Source organism: Arvicola amphibius, chromosome 1 (assembly GCF_903992535.2).
Source record: "Arvicola amphibius chromosome 1, mArvAmp1.2, whole genome shotgun sequence".
NCBI lineage: Eukaryota > Metazoa > Chordata > Mammalia > Rodentia > Cricetidae > Arvicola > Arvicola amphibius.
Window position 1 is genome coordinate 73159664 of NC_052047.1, and position 23427 is coordinate 73183090.

Here is a 23427-nt window from a genome sequence, read left to right on the forward strand (position 1 = left end):
TCATCTAGACACTCAAAGTCCAGATATTTTTGGCAGCACTGTGCTCTGACATTGTGTCGGAACAATTCTCGGAAGACTCCAAAGCAGCTTAAGAAAACATGTACATAGTAAACCATTGGAAGCGTCCAACAGTAAATGCCAGCCATTGCTCTGGGTGGAGCAGGAGTGCCTGTGCATCCATCAAATGACTCCTTACTGTGGTCAAACACCTACCCTAACTGCCATATCAGGGCGAAGGGGCTCATCAAGGTTCGTGGAAGCTCAGTTTACAAATAACTGAGGAATATTAGCTTAGTCGGGTGAAGCACTATTTTAACGATCAATTAGCATTTTAAGGGACTTGTGATGAGTAACTCACCTAAATGTCCGATGGCACGTGACAATGAAAGCCCGATACAATCAATTTTGACAAACAGCTTGATGCCCTCTGTGTCCTCTCTGACAATTTATCTTACTTACACTAAACACTTTCACACGTAAGTAGGTGATTTAGAAGGATGGATTATTTTAATATTCAAAACTAGGATAAGTAAATGTTGATGCCTTACTGTATATGCAGTCAGTAGCTGACATGGGAAAAGATATGGCGACTGTGGGCAGTAGAAACTGCTGTCATGTCCACGGTCTGATTGATGCACAGGCATTGGGGCAGTGCATGCGGTGAGCTGCAGTGTGGCCAACAGCAAAGCAGTCCTGTTTGTCACAGTGAAAGGATTCGAGGGCCATGTTTTTGTTGTAGAAGTTTGGTGATGACATCATATCACTTGACGTTTTCCTTTCCTCCCTTCCTCCCTTCTTTTCTCCTTTTCTTCTTCCCTCCCTTCTTCCTTCCTCCTTCCTTCCTTCCCTGGGTCTCATTTAACCCAGGTTGGACCCCACCTGTCCATTCCATGAAGAATGACTTTGAACTCCCAATGCTTCTGTCTCTCCAGCTCCCTGGTGTTGGGATTCCGGGCATGTCCCAGCACATGTTTGGTTTTCTGCTTGATTTTCATAGAGAGTGGAATGCTCTTTGGGACAATCAGAGCAGAGGAGTGAGACATGAATTCTATCCTTCCAAGGTTTTCTTGGCTCTGTGGCAAGGGGAAGGAAGGGGAGAGGAACAATCAGGAGATGGGCTGGGGCATGTGGACAATCCATGGTGGCGCTGTCAAGGAGGCTGCCAGGACACAAACTGGGGGTTGAGGTTCACAGTCTGAGACAGATGCGTGGTGCTGGGGAAGAAGCGATGCTCAGAGGATGGAGAGTGTAGATGGAGAGGAGGCAGGAAGTGTGTCTGAGAAGGTGTGCGAGGCTGGAAGGGGGAAGGGAGTGAGGCAGAGCGATTGGGACATCCAGAAAAAGTATTTTCAAGAAGATAGGGGAGCCACTGTCTCAGTACTGTGGAGGGATCAGGTGAGAGCAGCATGTACTTCAGGTAACAGCCTCCAGATGGTGGGTGCCGCTGCTTCCCATAGAGAGAAGAGGGTGGGAGTGGGACTCCTGTCTCCTGGGAGAGAGAAGGAATGGGCAAGAGACAGGTTTTACAATTCCAGGAAGATATGCAGAGCACTGAAAGGCCAGGCATAGGAGCTGTTCCTGAGCCCAGGTTCCACACCTCTTGCTGGCTGTCTGGTCTAGCCTCAGCTAAGGCTGATGGTTCCCTGAGAGCCCAGCCTCCTGGTCAGAGCACCCCACACCAAGCGCATGCTGAGAAGATTTACTTTCTCCGTCTGATGGGGACATCAGAAGCAAGCTCAGCCTGAGGGGATGGGGGCTGGTACCCCAAGCAGCCCTGCCAGGGTACCACCCATTGGTGAGGCCTGTGACAGCAAAAACCTGCTTCCATCCCCTCCCTTCTCTTTCCTGAATCCTTCTTTCCTTCCTCTTTCCACTTTTTTTTGCTGCTTTTCTTCTTACCTTGTTTTTTTATGATCATTTATAATTATTTTAGTGATTGTTTTTTGGTGTTGATACTCGATTTTAGACATACAAATTTATCTATTTTAAAAGTAGAAGCAACCTAGTAGTTTAGAAATCTTGCCTGTCGAACATAGGCAGGTGCTAGTCATGAGCTTCATACCCATCTGAAGTATCTTGTCTGTATGCCTTTCTGTCTCTTCTTTGCCTGGTTAAACATTAACTAGGAAAACTTTTGGCATGTTTTATCTATCAGGTGGATCTCAATAAAACCGAGGATGTGCTATCCAGACTGGAAAGCCTCCACCAGCAGCCTCACGTGTGGCACTTCCTCCACTCACTTCCCAGACTTCGCACAACCCACGCTCACTTGGAAGACAGCGTGGATACCGTGACACACTTTCTCCAGGCAGGCTTGAAGTAAGTGAAAAATAGCAACAAGTGGTTGTATGTCTTATGCTCCACCATTGTAATAGGGGAATGTTTCATTGGGTATTGTTTTCATAAAAGAAACTCTCCTAGTGTTCTGCTGAAACATCTGGAGCCATTACACCTCTGTCTTTGCCTCCGTCTGTGTGCACCTATCTTACCAGGGGGGCAGAAATGCTCTTTAGCTCATAGTCAACCACCAGAAAGCTAACTTATCTGATTCACATTTCATTGGCTTGTATTGTCTTTGGATGATCATTTCTAGTGACTGCATAATATTCCATGTTAATTAGTATGTACCATAACATACTTCACGATCTTACCATCAGCTGTGCTGTTTCTACGATTTTTGCCACTAGAAAAGCAGTCACATAAATGTAGTAATCTGAGCTAATAATGCCCAAGACCACATGTAGCCTGATAAGCTCTGTGCCTTCCTGACAAGTTGGGACCCGATTGGTATGGTGGCTCCGACTGCATGTCCTTAGAGGCGCATTCTGGAGCAGAGCTTTCTGTAGTGGGCTTCCTACTTTTCCACCAGTGATTTTGACATTGAATTATAAATGGCACCACAAAATACACAGCCCCTTGCGATTCTGACATGGCTGAGGGGTGTCAGGGGTGGGTGCCTCTGAGCCCTCATGTTCTGTAGCACAGATCTTCTGAGGATCAGAACTCTTAGGACTTTTTAGTTGTCATGAAGATACATTGGATGGCGGAGAACGAAACACATCCTAACACTTCATTATCTTAAATACTTGACACGTCGAAGGGAGCCTCCCTTTGTCCCCTTGCTCTATGCTCTGGACGTATTAACAGTGGATGGTGGGAATGGTCAGATTGTTTAGAGGGAGGTACGAATTGAAACTAGAAGATATTGATGACAGTGTCACCTTCTGTGGCTTTCATTTGTTTTGTATTGTATCTATGATAGCAAGGAAATCTACTCATTGTAGGTATTGCTTGCAAGTGATGTTGGGGTTCAGGGATGATTTCTACAAGCTTAGGGTTCTTCTAACTGCACAAAACTGCAAGTAGAGATTTTCCTTACTGGGAAACCATGTGAAGGTCACCTGTTTGGGACCACGATGCATGGTAGAGTCAGCTTCATGCTGCTAAAACACATGCAGTCCCAACTCAGCTGAAGATGTTTTCTGACCTATAACTGCATCTATAAAATATTGTCACTTAAAAAAACAGAATTCACATCATAGACCTATGGACTTCCCTTGTCTGAAACCCCTTATCTGTAAAGCAGTTTGAGAACCTCCGGTTGGCCCAGGACTTTTTCAGATGCCTGGATAGGACATAGTGCAGCATGTTCTCTGAGCATTAGACTGACTATGGGAGCCTGAGGCAGCCCAGCTGGCCGCTCATCCCTTTTTCATATTGTGTATTCTGTGTGGCCTTGTCAGCTGCCAAGAGTGGGCTGGAAGACCCAATGCTGAGCATAAAACAGCCCCCGTGGTAGAGCACCCCAAAAGAGGATGTGTGTGAAAGCCACTCGGGTGTTTCAAGAGAGGAACTCACTTCTGATTGTTCTCTTGCCCAGGGAGTTAGGGTTCCATTAAACCAAGCAGAATGCAGACATATTAATGGTCTGGCAACATATTGGAACAGGGCTGGGGTCTGGCCAATCGGAAATAAATAAGTCTGGAGTTGATACTCTTTGGCTGGCTACCAACTCACTCTGCCTGGTTCTGTTTCTGTTTTAGTTCGTTAACATCTCTGGGAGCTTTGGATTGGCTACCGTTGCAGCAGATGGTCCCCCAGGTTTCTAGACATGTTCTGAACGTGACCATTTCCACCCTGCGGTTTCTGTTGCAGCATGGAGCAGCTGCCAATGGTGAGGGACCTGGAGGGCTGGGGCCATGTTGGGGGTATTCCATTCTTGCAGTGCTTTAGCAGGCACAGAGCCACGGGGCTCTTCAAAGAAGTGATTAATGAATAACTCGACCCCAAATTTGCTGTTTCTGCTAGCAAAAGACAGACATAGGATTAAAATTCGCAACAATTTTAATTCAAAAAATTAAAGTGACTGGCTATCTACTGCTGCTGCTGAAAATTTCACAGTCATTGCGAATAAGAACTGCATTTATATTCCATATAGCTGACTTCTGAATTCCTTAAGTTGTAAGCTCTTTTAAGTTAAAAATGAACCACTTGTTCCGTGATTTTTACCTTTCCTCTCTTTAAGTTCCTACTGGGAAGAAACTGGAGTTGGAGGCAGTGGCTAAACAGTGAGGTAACTCAGAGACGGCACACTATTGTGTAGGTAATAAGTAGCTCTCTTCAGGGAGGAGAATGGGGTCCCCTATTTTCTTGACTCGGACATTATTAAGTTGTCATGGAGTTAATATTTTACTTATAAGTTTATCCCCTGTGGGTTTTTTCTTTGTTTAGTCCTCTATGGGAAGTACTGCGAGAGAACGGTGAAGTTAGAATTCATGTGCCATCCTCTCTTGTCTACCTGTTCATCTGATCAGTCATCTGACCACCCACCTCTCTACTCATTTATAGATGAGTTAATCCAGTCCCCACCCACACACCGTCATTGCTAACATTGCTAATCCACCATCTTCAGCATGCATCTGCCTATTTCATCTATGATCCAAAAAGGAAATCTCTCCCCCCCCCACCTCTCTCTTTCTGACTAAAGTTTGAATCTAGAGCCTTACACATCACTCAAGTATTCTATCACCTTTTTTTTAAATATACCCAGTACTTCAAAACACATTTTATTTTTACTTTTAATTATAAGTGTATGTGTATAGGCTTGCACACATGAGTACAGTGCCTATAGATAAGGTCAGAAGAGGGCACCAGGTTGAAGTGGAGTTGGAGGCAGTTGTGATTCACTGGATATGGGTACCGAGAGTTTAACTAGCTCAGGTCTTATGCCACAGCATTCTTCACTCTTAACCACAGGACCATCTCTTTAGCATCCCCCTCCCCTTATCATCATTATTATTTTTTACACAAACTCGTTGAGATTTGTATATTAAACAAGTGTTTGTTTGAGTGGCTGGGCTAACCTAGATGCATGATATTTTATTTGTGAGTTCACTACAGTAAAGTGATTTTTGTTTAGAGAAAGTATTTCATTAAGTTTCCCAGGCTAGTATTGAACTTGTAATCATCTGACTTGGTTTCTGAAGTAGCTGGGATCATAGTTATCAGTAAGAAATGATTGTTGCACTCAGAGATGTCATGTTTGTAAAGAAGCAAAGATGTCAGTACAGAAAACAGAGGCCAACGAATGGAGATCTGGCATCTTCTTCAAGGACAGCATCAAAGAAGGGTTTTGAAGAATGTTAGGATTCATTGACTGGACCAATGAGCATTTCTAGCAAAAGGGAACAGTGCTTGACATGCAGGGGCTTGCCTGGAGTGGAGAGTGCTCAATTGTCAATGTATTTGAGTTATATCAGGCAGTGCTGGGGTTAGCTCGAAAAGGGAGCCAGGCTAAGTCACAGTGGCCAATGGAGCAGTAGATTCAGGATGCACTGTAGAGAGATGCACCCGAGGCATGTGTGAGCAAGGACTGGAGGCAGGCAAGTCCTGGTTCACATCTCCCTTTGGCCTTTTACTTTTGGTCCTGTGTCCTGAGCTATACCATGTATTGGTTTCACAGAGATTCCTGTAAACCCAGCCATATTTCTCCTGTTGTCTGGAAAAGCCTAATGCAATATGGTCCTTCGTGATACCCTCCCTCACTCCATTTACAAATTCCACTTGTTGCTTGGGCTTCAACATAGTAGATCTTGCGGAGTTTCTTTGATTTTTCTCTATGAAGGAAGCTAGGCCATTAAAGATTAACTCAATTTTTATATTAATTAAGTTCTACCAGAGGCTATTTCTTAAGTCCAGAATAAAAGCCTGGAGGTGTGGTAGAGATATATTAAAACACTCACATTGAAAGGTTCTCTGTGACCTCAATTATAACAAACTCATCTGGAAGCAGAAATTTGTGCAAATCATCCAAATTATAACATTCAATTTAACTTACAATTGGAGATATAATTACTTTAAAGAATGTAATTAAAAGCAATTTTCTATCCATTTGAGTCAGAGCTAAGAAATACGATTAAAAAATAGACTTCTAGAGACCACTGAAAATTGACTTCATTTCTCTTGTCTCGAAGAAAAAAAAATGCTTTTCCTGGTTGAACAGATTACCGTCCATGGAGGAACGGGACGGTGCTGCTGTCCCAGGCATTTCAGTCACTGGCATTATTAAGTCACGTGATCTCAACAAGCCAATGTTCAGCCACGAATTCCAGAACCCATATTGCCCTTCAGTTTCAAAGAATGTTATCTTTCTCTCCCAAAGCATTTTGGTAGACTGATGACACCGTTTTCTTTTTCTTCTGGAAGTCTGTGTCTAGTTCTAATAAGATATATCAGTGGGGTTAGGTATTTATTGCTCAGGCTTGAGAACCGCATCCTTTGCCTGTAAACCCTGTCTTAGTCTAGGAATGAGATTCTCAGTGATTGTGTCTGCTTCTTCCTGACAACATAGATCTCATGTAGGAAATGCTTAATTCTCAGTCTGGCATCTCATCAACATCCCATGAGGGCTAATTTTAATCTTAGCAAGCAATCTTATTTTGACTCGTGGCATCATGCAAGGACAATATTATTGGAAACCCAAAGTCTTGGATTCCCAGGATTTGCCTCCTCTTCTCTTTCTCCCCTCAAATGTTATGACTAGAGCTGGGGAGTTATGTGGCGGGTTAAGAGCATGTATTGTTCTTACAAAAGACTAAGTTTCTTCCCCAGCACCCAGGTCAGGCAGCTCACAACTGCCTGTAACTCCAGTTCCAGGATCCAGTGCTCTCTGCTGACCTCCATGGCCACTTGCATACATGTGAACATACTCCCCTACTCATAAGTAAAAATAATAAAAAAAATCCCTTAAAAAAGTCTCATGGATCTTATCTGTAACATTCCCATAACCATGTTCACTTAAGGATGATATGAAATCACACATGTGGCGAAATCTTGCAGGTGGCTAGCACAGTAAGATACATGGCAGGTGACTATAGAATCGTGATCTGTAATGTTCCATCTAGTTCCGGCATTGCTGGCAAAAGGTCCCTAGTGGCTTGTAGCTGTTATGTTTGCGGTTGCCAGGCTCTGCTCCCTGGAGATTTCATCAGACTTCGGGAGTTTGAACTTACACTTTGGGCTGGCACTCCCAGTTGGTGCCACCTGAGTGTTTGCGCAGCTTACAGGCTTTATGTCTCGATTATCCCAGTTGGAATAACCTCATACTGTGGCTCGACCTTTTGAGAATAGGACTTGAAGGTCTCTCTATCGTATTTTGTATTGAGTCCTTTGCCTTGATGCTACGCGTAGCTGGTGTTGATATGTAGCTAGTGTGAAGCCAGTGTAAAACTATTACTGTAATTAGTTTTCATTTGGTTATCTGATTAGTTTCCCTGAGATAGCATTTTAGACTAGATGTGAACTTACTGGGTTCATTGGTCTGAATTTTACAAAGCTTTTGGAATGTGCTTTTCAGTTCTTCCTTGGAACTGTGCCGTCATCCGTGTGGTTGATCTTGAGACACTCGGCCACATTTCTCTTAGTGTCTAAAGCACTAGTTCTCCCTTATGTGTGGTTTTAGTTTTCCACAGTGAACTGCAGCCCACGAATAGTAAGTAGATAATTTTAAAAAAAATAACAAAATAAGAGATTTAAAACCTTTAAAAATTACTTACTTGTTTTAACCTCTGTGTGTGTGTGTGTGTGTGTGTGTGTATGAGCATAGGTGTGCAGGTACCCACAAAGCCTGGAAGAGGGCATTGTATTCCTCAGAGCTGGAGTTAGAGACCAGTGCCAGCCATCCGATGTGATCTCTGGGAGCTGAACTCCTGTTCTTTGCAAGAGTAGCGAACAATCTAAACTTCTAAGTCATCTCTGCAGCCCAAATCCACATGTTTTAAAATGCATGGCCTTCTGAATAATGAGATGAAATCTTACTCTTTCTTGTTCCATTTGCTTTGGACAGGAATTACTCTTTTGTCCCACATCCACCCTGTACCCACTGCCTGCACGTTAGTCATTTGGCAGCCAATGGTACTCTTGGTTATCAGACCATCTGTCACGGCATGGTAGTGCTTTTGTTCAAGGAGCCTTTATTTTACTTAATAGTCACCTCCAAATGCAATGAGCAGTCACCCTGGCAATTTTAGCGATGCATATTACTGTTGTATTAGTTGCTTAAATGCCTTACTGTGCTTACTTTATAAATAAAAGTTTCTCATGGGTATATATGGGCAAAAGATTTTGTTATATCCAGGGTTTTGTTAGGCACGGTTTCTGGCATCTACTAGGACCTTGCAGTATATACTGTGCCCATGAGGCATGATGACTCTACCAACTTTTGTTTATTCTTCTTTAAATTTATTATTTATTGTTTGTGTGTCTGTGCGTAGAGAAGTTTATGCACATATATGCATAAGCTTAAGTGAATTTATGTGTATCATCTGCACTTGGATGGCGGCATGGAGTAAGACGTCATCAGAACCCATGGAACTGGAGTTACAGGTGGTTGTGAGCCAACATGTGGGTGCTGGGGATTGAGATCGTGTTCTCGTATGAGCAGTAAACACCCTTAACTTTTGAGCCACCTCTCCTCACATTGTTCTTATTTATTCACAAATGGCATTTAATGATATTAAGCTTAATTTCCTATCCACTTAGAGATAGGATATTATTTTGTATCACTATAGGCATCTCTGAATATCAAAATAACCAGTGCATAAATCATCTGTGTTCACAGAGTCCGTTTACCACCTGTCCCTGCAGAATATGGTGTGGGATCTACAGAAAGTCCAGTCTGATCTCAAATCCCTGTTTGGTTTGAATGACCTTCAAATGGAACGTCTCCTGAATTATTCAGCTGAGCTGAAGGAGGTATGCATACTTTTATCCTCCTGACATTGGCCGTCCTTAGAGTGACCCTACAATATGGATCTGAATATGGACCTTCAGAATCTGTATCTGACATACACCCGCAGACCCAATGTTTTAGATAAAACATGAATATGCGCCACCTACTTCCTTGTCATTCCCCCTAAATAGCACCGCATAGTAACTATTTACAGAACACTTACACATGTTAGCTATTTTAAGCCACCTGGAAATGAGTTAAAATATATAGGCAGATGTTTGCAGGTCTTACACAAATACCACAGAATTTTGAATAAGAGAATTTGGCATTCGTGGCTTTTGAAGTCTTTGGAGGGTCCAGGAATCAATACTCCACACAAGTGGTGGGACAGCTGCATACCACAGGGGCCAGTCAGGTGGTAGCAGTGGAAGATGAAGGAAGGAGAGTGAGGTCTGCTTTTAAACTCTGAGCTCCTCGTCCTAGGTATAGCAGTTCATTGAGATGTCTGTCTGCCTCCGTCCCTCCGACCCTCCGTCCCTCCGTCCCTCCGTCCCTCTGTCCCTCCGTCCCTCCCTCCCTCCCTCCCTCCCTTCTTTTTCTCTTTTCTTTCTTTTTCTGTGGACAGGGTTTCTCTGTGTAACCATCCTTGCTGTCTTGAAACTTGCTCTGTAGACCAGGCTAGCCTCTAGCTCACAGAGATCTACCTGCCTCTGATTCCCTAGTGCTGAGATTCAAGATCTATGCCACCATGCACATCCTATTCTTTCCTTATCATTCTACCACAGCACTCAGGCAGTTTAACGTGATAAGAACTTGATTATCCTGGGAACCCTCAGTAGGAGGAGCCAGGTCAGGCCCGGTGGAGGTGTGATGTCTACTAAGTAGACCTGTGAGCATGGCTCCAGGCAGGAAAGTGAGTCTCAGTGGGAGCAGATATATGGGAGGTTCTACAGACAAAGAAAAAAATGGATATGAGAGGAGATGGGATAGCCCAAAACTGAGTCCCATTTCCTAAACTAGATAAAATAAAGGTGTCATCTTAGCCCACCCTTAGAACATAGTTTACATGGATATTGCCAAGACTCGATGGGTGTCTTTTGTCTGCAGAGCTTTCTTCTATGACCCCAGACAGTTGGGAAGCCTTTCTGCCTTGCAGTAGGTACAATAATACACACCTGTATCCTTGGTTTATGAACTCCTTCTCGGATCCCCACCTATGTCTATAGGACTTTTCTTGTATGTTAAGTGAAGACCCAATATTTCCTTTCTGAGTCTTAGAAGGTACTCATGTACTTGGGGGTGGGATTTAACTTACTTTCCTATGATTTTCTGTGTCCCTGTGAATATCCTTCCCTGATACATTAGCCATGCTTTGAATACACTCCCCTCATCCCAAGGGTTTGGAAACCTAATTCATGAATTTGTTAATAGTATTAGGAGACAGACCTTTTGTGAAGTAACTAGGGCCAGATGAAGTCACGGGGTGGTTAGCTCATGATGACACTGGTGGCTTTATTAGCAGAGGAAGAGACCTGAGTGCCACACTCACTCTGTATGGCCATGCCATACTCCCTGCCATGTTTTGATGACGAATAAGGCCCTCAATAAATGCCAAGAAGATTCTCAGACTTGCCAGCCTCCAGACTCTTGGACTATGTGAGCCCAAGAAGCCCAGCAGGTGTAGGTTTTTTGTCTACCACCTGCAAAAATGTATCCACAGGCCCTGGGGGTTAAAATAGGAAACCTCAGGGTTGGTGAATCTGCTTCCCACTTCTATAAAAAGTCTGTGAATGTCTGATACCTGTTCATGTCTTCAGGTGCTCTCTGTGTCTGGCCTGACTTTCATCCCTCCATTTCCCATGCCTTTGGGGAGCCTCACCATACACTACCCCTGGACTAAAGTGCACCCCATCACTACCTTTTTCTGCCTCTACAAAATGACTGATTGAGTTCCATGTGCTAGTCCCCATGACCTCACTCTCACCTCAGTGTTCCCATGACATCTGCAGCCTCTGTGACAGGGCCTGCCAAAGGGAACTTGCTGTCTGTGCATGCTGCTCTCACAGAGTGAGCATCTAGGCAGGGACAAGGCCTTATCTTTCCAGCAGAACACATGACTTTCAGTTAGAAAGAGAGAGAGGAAAGAAAACCACAAGGGGCACTGTGGCTTTGATAGTCACAAGTGAATAATTTTCATCTGAGTCCTAAAGGACAAGTGGGATGAGCAAAGACACTTTATTTTTCCTTGATCACAGCCATTGTCTTCGTCCTGTTTGATGCTGAAATGCCACAGCTTGAGAGACGTATGCCCCCAGGAACTCCTTTCCCATCACTCTGGAGGCTAAAAGTCTTAGGGCAGGGTACCAGCAGACTGGCTGTCTGGTTAAAGTCCACTCCTAGGTGTAAGACTTTTTTTTTGCTGTATCCTCACATGGTCCATGGGATGAATGACAAGCTTGCCAAGCTCCTTTTTCACATGAGAAACATTAGTCCAGTGATGACAACTCCTTCCTCATGAGCTCATCGGCCCCTTTGCTGATTGCCTCTCCGTTACTGTAGCAACTACCCGAGATTTTGATCACTTTAGTAGAGGGAAGGTTTATTTGGCTCAGTTTCAGGCATGTCATGCGTCTCTTGGCCCCAGCTCTCTTGTGGTTTTCAGTGAGGTGACACACATGGCAGGAAGCACAGTGGAAGGAGCTGTTCACTTCCTGGTGACTCAGAAGCAAAGACAGGGCCCCAATATCTTGTAGAAGAGAACACCCCAGATGGTCTGATTTTTCTCTCCTGTGCCTCATGGTAACCTCCTAATAATACCCTATGGGCCTTTGGAGAATTCCAGTTGCAATTTGGAGAGCTTTTCAGAGACTCTTGTTTCTCACATTGTCACTCTGTGGGTGATGGCTTCCAGGTAGGTGTTGAAAGCATTCCTACCACAGCAACCATCAACAGACCTTCTGACATTACTACGGTTATAGGAAGAATGCAGAGGAGGTGGATGTAGCTCCTTTTGTGAGTCACATTTGTAGAGTCATTTTAGAGAATTTAGTACACAAAAGAGAATTGGTCCGGAATGGTAAAGCAATGTCTAACCAGGATTCAATTGTAATCTTTCTTGTTTTGCCTGGTTTTGATAACTAGAAAAGACAGTGTTCTTGGCAAAGCACTTTTGTTAGTTCAGAATATCAGCTGAACTGGCTTGGCTCGTGATGGCTTTTGGTGGCAGAATGAGGGTGAGCAATGTTTGTCTTAACCATGTGTCTTCCTCCTGGAGACATAGTGGCTCCTGCTGTTTCTAAAAGAACAGGTACCATTTCCATCCTTAACTGTCGAGGCCTCCCCTCAGGACATATAGCACGGACATCATGGGTGACAGCACTGTCAGGCGAATACATGAGCTTTGCCTCCAGCAAGACTGGGATCTTATTTTGAAAGGAAAAGATTCCAGGGAAAACTGCTTTACTTCTAAGTATTTTTTCATGTGCTTTCCAGATTCCAACACACAGCTTCCTGGAGAGGATGATATGTTCCATCTTGTCCAATACTTCTGAGGATGAAGCTGAGAGCAAGGGCTACCAGGCAGACTGCCATCCCAAGTGGTCAGCGGTCAAGAACTACATCATCCATGCAGTCAGTTGGCTGAAGCTCTATGGACAGGTGCCATTGTGTGTCTGGATGCTCTGAGTGCGGCAGATCTCCCCCCACCTCTTGTCATTCGCTGTGTGATTCTATGACTTTTCCTGGGAAAGATCCTTGGACCTCCGTCTCTGGTCATTGTGACCCGCTCTCAAAAGCATCTAATGGCCTCAACTTGTCAAACTCTCAGCCACAAAAAGCATGTGACTTAGGTACACAAACACAGCTGTTAGCTAAGAGGTTCCTCGATCCGTGCTGTGTCCCTGGCATGCGAGATCCCTTGTGCCACTTTGAATGTCATGCAAGCATCAGATTTGCCTCATGCCGCCTCTCTTTGTTCCTTGACACATTGTGCAAAACTAATGACCGTGATTTAAAGGCCTGTCAGCTGTCTCCAGAGATAAGGGAAAAGTGTGCGTTTGGGGTTGTTTCTGAGATGCTGGTGTATAGCAGAGTACCCTGGTAAGCAGAAAGATAGCCTCCAAAGTTCACAATGACCCTGCTGGCTCTCAGCTCTGTTCCTTGAGATATGTGGACACTGGCAGGCCACAGCCCCCACTGTACCACCCACTCCTTGTCAAGTATGATATCCACTTGCATCCCAAAATCTTCTTCCTATCTAAACATGCATGACTGATAAAGGGGAAAATCTCCAGTAGTAGGCAAAAAAAAGAAATCTTCAGAGAAATTCATGCATGACCATACCAGGCTTTCTCTTTTGGGTCACCAACCAGCTCCCACATTATGACATGGAGACTTGTTGTTAGTTTTGAATGCTCAGCTCAGCTTAGGCTCTCTTCTGGCTAGCTCTTTTAACTTAAATTAACCTGTTTATCTTTATCTACCTTTTACTTCAGGACTTTTTACTTTTCTTTCCTTTCATATATTTTACTTTCACTGCTTCTTGTGTCTGCTGGTTGGCCACCGCCTGGCTTCTTGCCCCCGGTAGGGTGGGGTCTCCCTTTCTCTCATTCTCTTTTCCTTCTTCTTTTCTCCTCTTGTTTTTGAGCCTAGATTTCTCCACCTCTTTATTTTCTCTACCTGCCAGCCCCGCCTATCCTTCTTCTGCCTAGCTATTGGCCTTTCAGCTTTTCATAAGACCAAGCAGGTGCCATAGACAGGCAACATGAAACGACAACTCATCTTTTCATAGTTAAACAAACGCAGCATAAACAAATGCGACACATCCTTACGTATTAAACAAATGCACCACACTGTTACATAGTTAAAGTAATATTCTACAGCATAAACTAGTGTACCACATCTTTCCATAGTTAAAATAATATTTTACAACATATGACTGTTCATTTGTTAAGAACCAATCCGTCACCCAAGTGACCAAGAGATAGTGCTGAAGGGCCCAGTATTAAAGTGTTCATGGGGTGGCTAGTCAAGCCTTCATCAGTCTGCCTGCTTTTGAATATGCTGGCTGTCTGATTTGGGCATGAGACACTTGAGCAACACGGCTAACTGCCTGTAGTGTCGTCCCCAGACCTGTCACAAAGTGGTACTCAGAGACTGCTCATTAATGACTATATATATATATATATATATTGGTTTTTCAAGACTGGGTTTCTCTGTAGCTTTGGAGCCTATTCTGGAACAAGCTTAGAATTTCATTCAAACTGTTCTCAGTGTGCTAGTTCGGTTTTCAAGTTAGATCTTTTTAAATGAAATGGGTAGTTTCACCTTCTTTTCTTTGCTTATTTCTCTTGGTGGAATGAGAAAAAGAATAGTGGAGCAATAAATAAGCGGTGTGTCTTTTGTTGACACTTATACTCTTTAGTCTTTGAGTAGACATAAAATACAATTGTAGTAGATATTTTAATTGATTGGAAATTAGAAAAACTTGTTTTTGGCATGGCCTGTTGCTATTTCTGAAGTGCAGCATTTCTAATATGTCAGACATTCTCCCTTTGTTTCTACATTTGCAGGTGTTTGACCAGTGGCAGCGGGGTGGCCTCCTGCAGAACCTGCTTGCCGGTGCCAGCCACAGTCTGGCAGCCCTTCGGGACCAGTTTAAAGAGGGCAGTGAAGCACGGAAGGTGGTGGAAGTGTCGCACACTGCCCTGCTCATCCTGAGTGACAGCTTGGCAGCAGCCGGCCCCAGAGACAGCCATCTGCTTCCACAGATGTAAGGCATATGTATGTCTTTTGTCGCTGAGTAGGCTTGATCATGCTGACATTGTAGGACCGTGCAAGGATGCTGTCTGAAACAGATCCTGGAAAACTACACTAGACATGGATTCCAAGTTGGTACAAGGAAAACCCAAGGCTATTCTTTCTTGTATTGTCACCAGAGTAAACCTATGCTGTTATCTGGACAAGGATGTGAATATTTAAAGCTGTCCAAAGGGCTGTCTCATGGTGGCGCACACCACTCAACTCAGCACTCAGGGGCCTGAGGTCTCTTGAGATCAGTGGTTCATCTCAGCCTTGGTGACAATAACCCTTTCCCATAAAAGAACCAACTGAACAAAGCCAAAACCAAACTAACAAAGTAATCCAGGAATGTGATCACATTTCAGAAGGTGTCAGCTTCCTCGATTCCAGGTTCCTGTCTTTGCCTAAAACGGACACATGCATGTTAGGGGGGCTTTCTCGTGAGGTGTGTCCTGTATTCATATTTAAGGACTGTACGGAGCTGGAGCTGAAATGTTCACGCAGGCTCAGTCATAACTTGGTGGTGGGAAAAGGTGGCACTTGGATTTTTCATTTTTAACATAACTAAGATTCATTCACTCAAATGGTTGCTTCTCTTATGAGACTGAATATTTTGTCTTAGAGTGTTTCTTTAGGTGTTGTGGGTCTACAGGATAAAACCTGATCAGGAGCAAAGAAGATGACTTTGTTGTTGTCGTTGGGGGTGGCTAATGTGTACACAAGACTGAAACATGGGAAAGCACAAGTTCTAGCCTTCTGGAATGTGCAGCAAGGTTTTATATGGTGGCAGTGTCTTCAGAGTTTTACATAGAAGGGGGCTGAGAAGTGTATTTGCTTAAGAGGAATCCTGATCCATGCTGGGCAAAAATGGTCTGTTTCTGGGTAATCTTGGAGAAGGGCTTAGTGTGCAAAAGTCAGCAGATGTTAACATTGTTTTAAAGATCAGCTTGCGTGCGTGTGTGTGGGGCCAGGCCTTAGCTGCAACCCATGCTCACTCAACAACAGATGTATTCATGTATTTGGTGATGTTTTCTCAACTCGCGTTTCAGCTCTAGAGCCAATGTAGTCCACTTTGTGTGTGTGTTTATGTATATATGTGTTAATGTATGTGTTGGTTGTGAGCATATGTATGTGATATATGCATTTGTGTGTTGTATATGCACGGTGTGTGCATGTGTGTCTTTGTGTATGTGTATTTATCTCGTTGTATGTGGTATGTGCATATGTGTGTGGTGTGTGTGTGTGTATGTGTGTGTGTATATGTGTAGCAGTTTCTGCTAATGTGGATTCTTTTAGTCTCTGGAATTAGTGGTCTCCTCAGAAGAAGATTGATTTCTTATGATCTCCAAAAGTTTGTTTAAACCACAAGATTTTGTTCAAATACAGAGGTCCTGGCTTTGTGGGATGCAAAAGAGTAGCTCTAAATGACTTATACTCTCTCACGTTTTCTAGAGTCTACTTAGGATAAGGTCTTTTGAGGGTCTTGTCTCCTAACTGAGGAGATACCCTGGGCCGTGGGGTATTGGAACTGTGGGTAGCAGTGTTACTAGAAAAAAATGGACGCTGCAAACAGCAGGGGTGCCTTGGAACGGAGAAGGTCAGACTTCAGGCTCAGGACACTATTGTGCTCCTAAAAACTCTCTGGTTGGTTTGTTTGGGAAATCTAAGAGACCAGCAGTTACATAATGAACATTAATAAACACAGGACAGTAAGTTACCTCGGTTATCTTACAGATCCCAAAGGCCTCCTGTCACTCCAGCCCACACAAGGGTGAAATCCAGGGAAGATCCACTTGGTCCTTAGATCTTTCAGATTGGGGAAGCTCAAGGTTTCAGTCCATGCTGTCCACCAAGCCACAGCTAACCTTTCTGTGTAGTCAGGTTTGGGACCCGACATTTCCTTTGCTGTCTACTGCTGGGCATACAAGGCAAAGCCCGAGGAACCTTCTTTTCCTTTCGGACACCACCAGTGCTACACCTAATACAAAATTGGCCCCTGCCTCCGTCCCCGCCATGGCTGTCTTGGCAGCAAGCAGATCCATCACTTGTTCAGTTCTGGCCCTTCTGTCGGCTTCTCTGGGGCCTCAGCCATCCTACCTGGTAGTGGCCACCAGGTAATCTCTAAGGCTTTGTCTAGTTACCAAACCATTGGTCTTCTGGCAATGTCGCACTGCCCAGTGACCACTGTGTCTGCTGTTCCTCTTTGTCTCTGTTTAAACTCTGTCTGTTTCTCAGTGTATTTCCCTCTGTTGAATTGGGCAGCCCCTTGTTGCCAGGCTTCTGTAAGATTTTCATTGGCATTGGCAGGAAACTTTCTTATCTCAAGTGTTGATCCAGGAAGTCACATGTTTTTAATCCATTGTCTCCATAGCCAGTCTTTCACATCTTCCTCTGAAGTCACTGAGAAACCCTGAGACTTTGTTCCTGCCAGCTGGATGGCTGGGCTCTGGGAGAGCTTCATCTGGGCTCTTATGAGTAACAATGATTTTGGGTAGCATGGACTCATAGGGTATCCCTGTGCATTCCAGCAAGCCTGACTTGTCAAACACACATAGAACTCTTCATTTACAGATGTGGTCCTAGAATTCGCTCGTTTGGCAGAGCTTGAAGCAGCCCAGATTCAGATTCCACACCATATGGTGGGTAGTCTTTTCTACTTGGAGAATAAAATAAGACACAGTTGTCTTCCCCCTTTCTCATTCTTTGCATGAGCCAATCTCTTTGTTCCTTAGTACCTAGAGTGTCTTAGAAAGTAAGCAATCTGATCTTGCTTCATCCCGTGGAAGGCTAAGTTTAAGAAGCTGCCCTTCAGGCTGGATAGAGAGAGGTGGTACACCCAGAGTGATGGACTGGGGATACTTCCTCCTTCCTGCTGAGTTCTTATGGGAGAAACACCACCAGGACCCCCATTGCTCCTTTGTAGTTTCTACAGTGATGCGATCCAACAGTGGCTGTAGAGCTGAAGCCATTATTCGTCACATTGGTATTCTCCCCAGCACTGGTGAGATGCTCTGAGGAGGCCAGGTGGAGCAGGTCTGAGAAAGTCCAGATGCAGACCGGCAGTGCAGCTACATCCAGGTTTCAACCCGGAGAGTGTTTTGCTTGGGCTCCAAGAAGCCACCTTGCTTATCTTTTGTCCCTCATCTGGCCATCATTTCCTGGTTGAAGATGCAGCTTGCTCCCGTGAAGATGCAGAAAGCCTGGCATTGGCTGCTCTGGGCAGTCCTGCTCCTCACTGTGACCTACAGATGGCTCATCCCTCTCCCACATTGTTTTCCATCTCAGCTTCTTCTCAGTCCCAGTTTGCAATGGTTTCCTTTCTACTTTCTCAGCTGCATTGTTTCCTGCATCCCTTTGAGCCACACATCATCTTCTTTATAGACTTTTTTTGACAAATCATCCATTGGGCCTCTGCCTCTTCCTATAGCCCCAGCTCCCCGAGCAGGAAGGCAGAGGCAGATGGGTATTGCTGGAGGTTCAGCCCTCAGTGGGTTTCCTGCCAGGCTTTCAATGTGAACATCTGAAAGAGAATATTCCTTACAGCAGGCCCCAGGTTGGATGCTCTTTCTGCCTAGTTAGCCTCACCCCACAGCACTGTAGGTGTCAAGCAGTCTTACAGGTTTATTTTCTTCCTTTGATCTCAGAGACTCTTAACTTGGCCTTTGTAGGAGTCCTTTGATGGATCTTTTATGCCACTTTTATTTCTTTGATGGATCAATATTTTGAAAGTCAGATTAATTTTCCATGCCTCATAACTGTAAGCTTTAAGGCATTAACAAGGAAGTCTCCCTGAACTGGCCTTGAATTCACAATCCTTCTGCACTCGCCTGCCAGGTTCTGGGCTGATAGGTATCAGCTGCCATTCTCAGCAATGCAAATATGCAAATATTTGTAAACGTCAGCTGATGCTTCATCCCAATTTCCACCCGCTTCACACATTTCTGGAGGTAAAGAGAATGTCTAATTTGGGCCAGCTTCCCAGTGGAGGAGTCAATAACCGACCTGCAGTTTGTTAAGAGCCCTGTTAGGTGCTGCAGGGCCTTCCAGTTTTTGAGGACACTTCCCTAAGCAGTGGGGCCCCTTCCTTTGCTTCATCTTCTGAGTTGGTACATTTACTTATTTTTGCCCCCAGATTCGAGCACCTGGGCAAGTTGCAGCGCATGTTGTCAGACCTGTCCCCATGGCCAGCTCTAAAGAGATTGTCCCTCCTGGATCCTGTTCTTAGGAACGTGGTGGCCAAGGACTTGCGTTTTGTTCAAGGTGAACTAGCTTTGCTTTTATTTGTCCCCCACTGTCCATGAGCAAGAGAAACAGGTACTGGGGAGTGGGCAGACTTGCACCTTCCTGATGCATTTGTAAAGTTTCGACCTGAGTTTTGTTTTACTGCCCCAGTAACCCCAAGGAAGGCTCACATACAACATGCCAAGCTGCTGTCACAATGAAGGCCACACAAGGCTGTTTAGCAGAGCCTGCTGTGTGGGCTAGGACAAGCCACTGAGTGGGATGGTTTAACTTTCTCACTGAAACCACTCCCACGGTTCTCAGGCTGGAAATGCACCCGGGACACTGCATAAGGGCATTGGTACCTCTGCTTGGCTGCCTTCTCTACTGTTCAGAGGCTGCATGGGATCTAGATCTTTCTGAGAGTGCAGAAATGTCCTTTTTGTGAACTTCCATTGACTGGCAGGTGTTCCTTCTACCCTAGAGCAAAGAAGACAGCTTTATCCTTTTACCTTCAGGGACCAAACGATTTTCACCTTCCTAGGGAGAAGAGAGAAAAAAGCAAGAAAGGGCATTGCTTTAGAAGCAAAGCATCCTCATGACTAAACACCCACACTATTGAGTTCTCAGAAAAGATAAAATAACAGCCCATGACGTTCCTGTTTTCCTTTCTAGTAAGATTATGAAGCATTTGATAAGAGATAGGGTTTACTGAAATTCATGTTTTTGGGATTCACTTTACTGTCTCATGGCTATGGATAAAAACCAAGATTTAAAAAGCCCAAGCCGAGTGGACAGCAAGACGTGTTTCTGTCTTGCAGGAGTCCTCAGTTACCTGGAGACATCAGCGAGGGATTTTATACCTGGTGGTCCGTACAACTGGGGACTAGAAAAGGATATGTTCTTCTGGGGGCTGAAGCAGGTAAAGATGACACACAAACCATTTTCTCAAAACAATGAAACACTCATGCAGTATTCATCTTTGACTGTTGCGAGTTTTGCTGGCAAAATAAGGAGAATAGATGGGGATTTTTTTTTTCTTTTTAGAAGAACTCTGGGCTTCCATTTAACATGGTTACTGTTTCTGTCTGTAGTCCTTGATTCCATGGGGAGCATCACAGATCGTTTCTAAACGTTGTCTCTTTCTATCCTCATTAATTTTTCAGCTGTTGACAAAGGATGCTTCTGCCACTTGCCTGAATGGACACTTGTCCCAGGAGACGGCCCTCCCCACTGGGAACTCCAGCATCTGGAGGAGTCTCTGGGGAGTGCTGTGCCGCATCCCCTCTTTGAATGACACCAGTGTTTTAAGTGAGCTGCTTCTCGCAGTGAAGGATGCTGTAAGTATCCACCCTTAGATATCTTCAGCAGGGCACCAACTGGGCTCCTGGTACAGGGTACCTCGCCCAACATGCTATTGTTGATCCTGGAATCTGAACTGTCTAAGTAATGGCCTCCCTGAAAGCGTACGGCTGCCCAAATGGTGGCTGCTCATCAGCTCTATCCTGTTGCACTACTTGGGTGTGGTGGTGCATGCACCACCTAGGTTCGTGCCACAACCTACCTGGCAACCTCTGAGAATACTGCAGACTTTCAAAACCGCAAGTTTTGAAAACCTGGTGGGTTTTCTGGTCCCTTGCTCATTCTGTTTCTAGTTGTATCTGGTAAAGAAAGTACAGCACGAACTTCAGCGATCTGTGATTGCACCGCAGCTTGTAGCCATGGCTTTTAGAGATGAGAGGTTTTGAAAACTGCCTGTGTCTAGGATCCAGGCAGCCACGGTGAACATTCCCACAGACAATGGAATGCTTAGAAAATTGATTATGTCAACTTCAGCACTGACTTTCTTACTGAGAACCAAAATGTATATTCTATGTTTGTCATGTTGCTCCTCTCACAAATCTCAGCCTCTTAAAAATTTCTTCCTTCTCGGCATTAGAAGAGGAACTTAGTGAAATAACAAAACCAGTAAAGATAGAAATGTTGGAGTGTGTGCATAGCCAAGCCCTTCGGTGTCTCCTCGGTGTCTATAACACATGCCACGGTGTGCACAAAGCAAGCCTCGAGTTCTTACCTGGCTTATGCAGCGCAGATAGCATAAGTGCAAAGCAGTCCAGTGTCTGGAAGCTTCCCCCAAAGAAGTTTATGAGTTTTAAATGTGGAGTAAAGCTTGGAAGCTAAGAAAGTCTGAGAGGATGCTAGTTAGACAGGAAGGTCTATCTGAAGTTGTGCAGGCACCGGAAAAGCCTGTGTGCAGCTGGGGCTGACTCAGAGGGATCGGCGGCTGGCAGCATGTTTCATCACCTGTATGTACGAGAAATCCTTTTGGCTGGAAGTTAGGTGATCTGTCCTAACAAACCATTCCAAAGCTCAGTGACTGAACCCAAAACATACTCTATGATCTCTCATGACTCTGGGGCCCGAAGGGGGCTCAGCCAGGTGGAGTTCTCATAGTCTTGCAGATGTTCAGCAGTGATCATGTGGTCATAAGAGCTGGAGATAGGACGCTTGGCTAGACACCCAAGTCGTGGGGTTTATCTCTATAATAACCCCATGTGGGCTTCCTTTCTATTCAAGGATTCCAAAAATGGGCAAGAAGGGAGGTTTTCAAAGTTTGTGACAGCGACTCAGACTGAGAATAGTACAAGCCACCCTGTAGCATGTGTGGTCTGGTGAGAGTCAGAGCCCAGCCCCAGGAACCATGGGAGGGCGTCACCAAGAGGACATTTATCAAGTCTGATTCTTTGAGGATGTTGTTAAGTGTCCTCCACCGCTTTGGGAACGTCCAACACACGTGGCTATGACACTAGAGTGTCTATCAGGTACCTAATAAAGTAAGAAATAAAGAATCTTAGTTTGTCATTGGGTAAGGCTTTACTTGGGGACTGTAACTTTGAACATGAGCAAAAGTCCATGCTTAGGACTGTGCCTCGCCATCATCCTCCCACATTTCATATGGAATTCTTGACAACTGAGCCTTGGAGGGCCCCATCTGAAGTGCCCACATGAAATGGCTTAGCCTTTGACAGGCGTTGTCCTTCTCTTTCGTTTGAGGGTCGTCGTTTGCAAGACGTCATCGCAGGACACACAGATGGACCCATTTCAGAACCAGACAGGCATTCAGACTGGAAGGCTCTTGGAACACAGCTGTCAGAAGTGAGCTTGACCTGTTCTCGGGTCTTCAAGCTACCAGGAGGTGCTGCCTCACTTGAGAATGGTATCTCTCCTGAGGGCTGTGAGTACCAGCTCGTCTCCACAGTGTGAGTATGTGTTGGATGGGAAATATTCCAGGGTGGGATTTCAGGTGCTATGCCCTTATGGCTCACCATCATACATTCCAGCCCTAAAGAACAGAAGACAAAGATGCATTAAGGGGGGGAACCTGTTGCTATTATAAAAGAGTTTCTAAAAACTATAGCACATCAAACTGTCTCCATGTTAAACACAGATGACCTTTCATGACAAACCCAAGGCCTGTGTGTCACCAAGGCCGATGTTGGTCACCCAGTTAGAATTCCCATATGGGAGACTGTCCAAATGAGCTATACCTTACTTCTGTTCCATGACCATTTACATCAATAGCCACATTCTGTTAGCTTGCACTCAAGTATATCAAATGGGAGTCTATTTTTGTCACCGCCTCAAAATTTATATTGTTGTGTTTGTTTTCCCCGATTTACTCTTTTTCGTGTTTTATGTGTTGTCATAAATGGTTTCCCATCAACTCCCAAGACAGGGCAGAGGAATTAATAAGTGAGTAAATATTAAGTAAGGTTTGTAAGGAGTCTTATTGCTCTTTTCTGTAGACTCTCGGACATTTGCATGCATCCTCTTTAGATGGGCTTGTAAGTATACGTTCTGGTGAAACGGTTAGTGCGCTCTAGCTGTCTGTATTGTTTTGGCTCCAGGATATCTCACATTCTTGAAGAAGGACAGATGTCCCTGCAGGAAATGTTGTACTGGAAAGTCTTCTCAGGAATCATTGGGAAGACGTGTGAATTGGCTCGATATGTGAACATGCATGGGAGTTTCCAGAGCAGTCTGCCGTGTAAGTTGGGAGGTCTTAGTGACAGGAGTGTGCGGTGTTTGCCCCACTTAGTGAGATTGAGTTGCATTATGAAGTGTCGTTATGCATCCTGGAGGGAAGGCTAAAGTGGAAGAGCCTCCAAACCCTGCTA

The 23427-nt window shown here is 44.7% G+C and overlaps 1 protein-coding gene across 1 annotated transcript in view; it reads left to right on the forward strand.

Moving 5' to 3' along the window:
* Abca13 (ATP binding cassette subfamily A member 13) overlaps positions 1 to 23427 on the forward strand; it is a 395665-nt gene that overhangs the window by 43141 nt on the left and 329097 nt on the right. The window contains 10 exon segments of the mRNA XM_038325545.1: positions 2156 to 2319; positions 4044 to 4174; positions 9119 to 9252; positions 12722 to 12886; positions 14800 to 14999; positions 19161 to 19288; positions 20071 to 20171; positions 20416 to 20589; positions 22304 to 22509; positions 23158 to 23297. Coding sequence (XP_038181473.1) covers positions 2156 to 2319; positions 4044 to 4174; positions 9119 to 9252; positions 12722 to 12886; positions 14800 to 14999; positions 19161 to 19288; positions 20071 to 20171; positions 20416 to 20589; positions 22304 to 22509; positions 23158 to 23297 — 1543 coding nt within the window.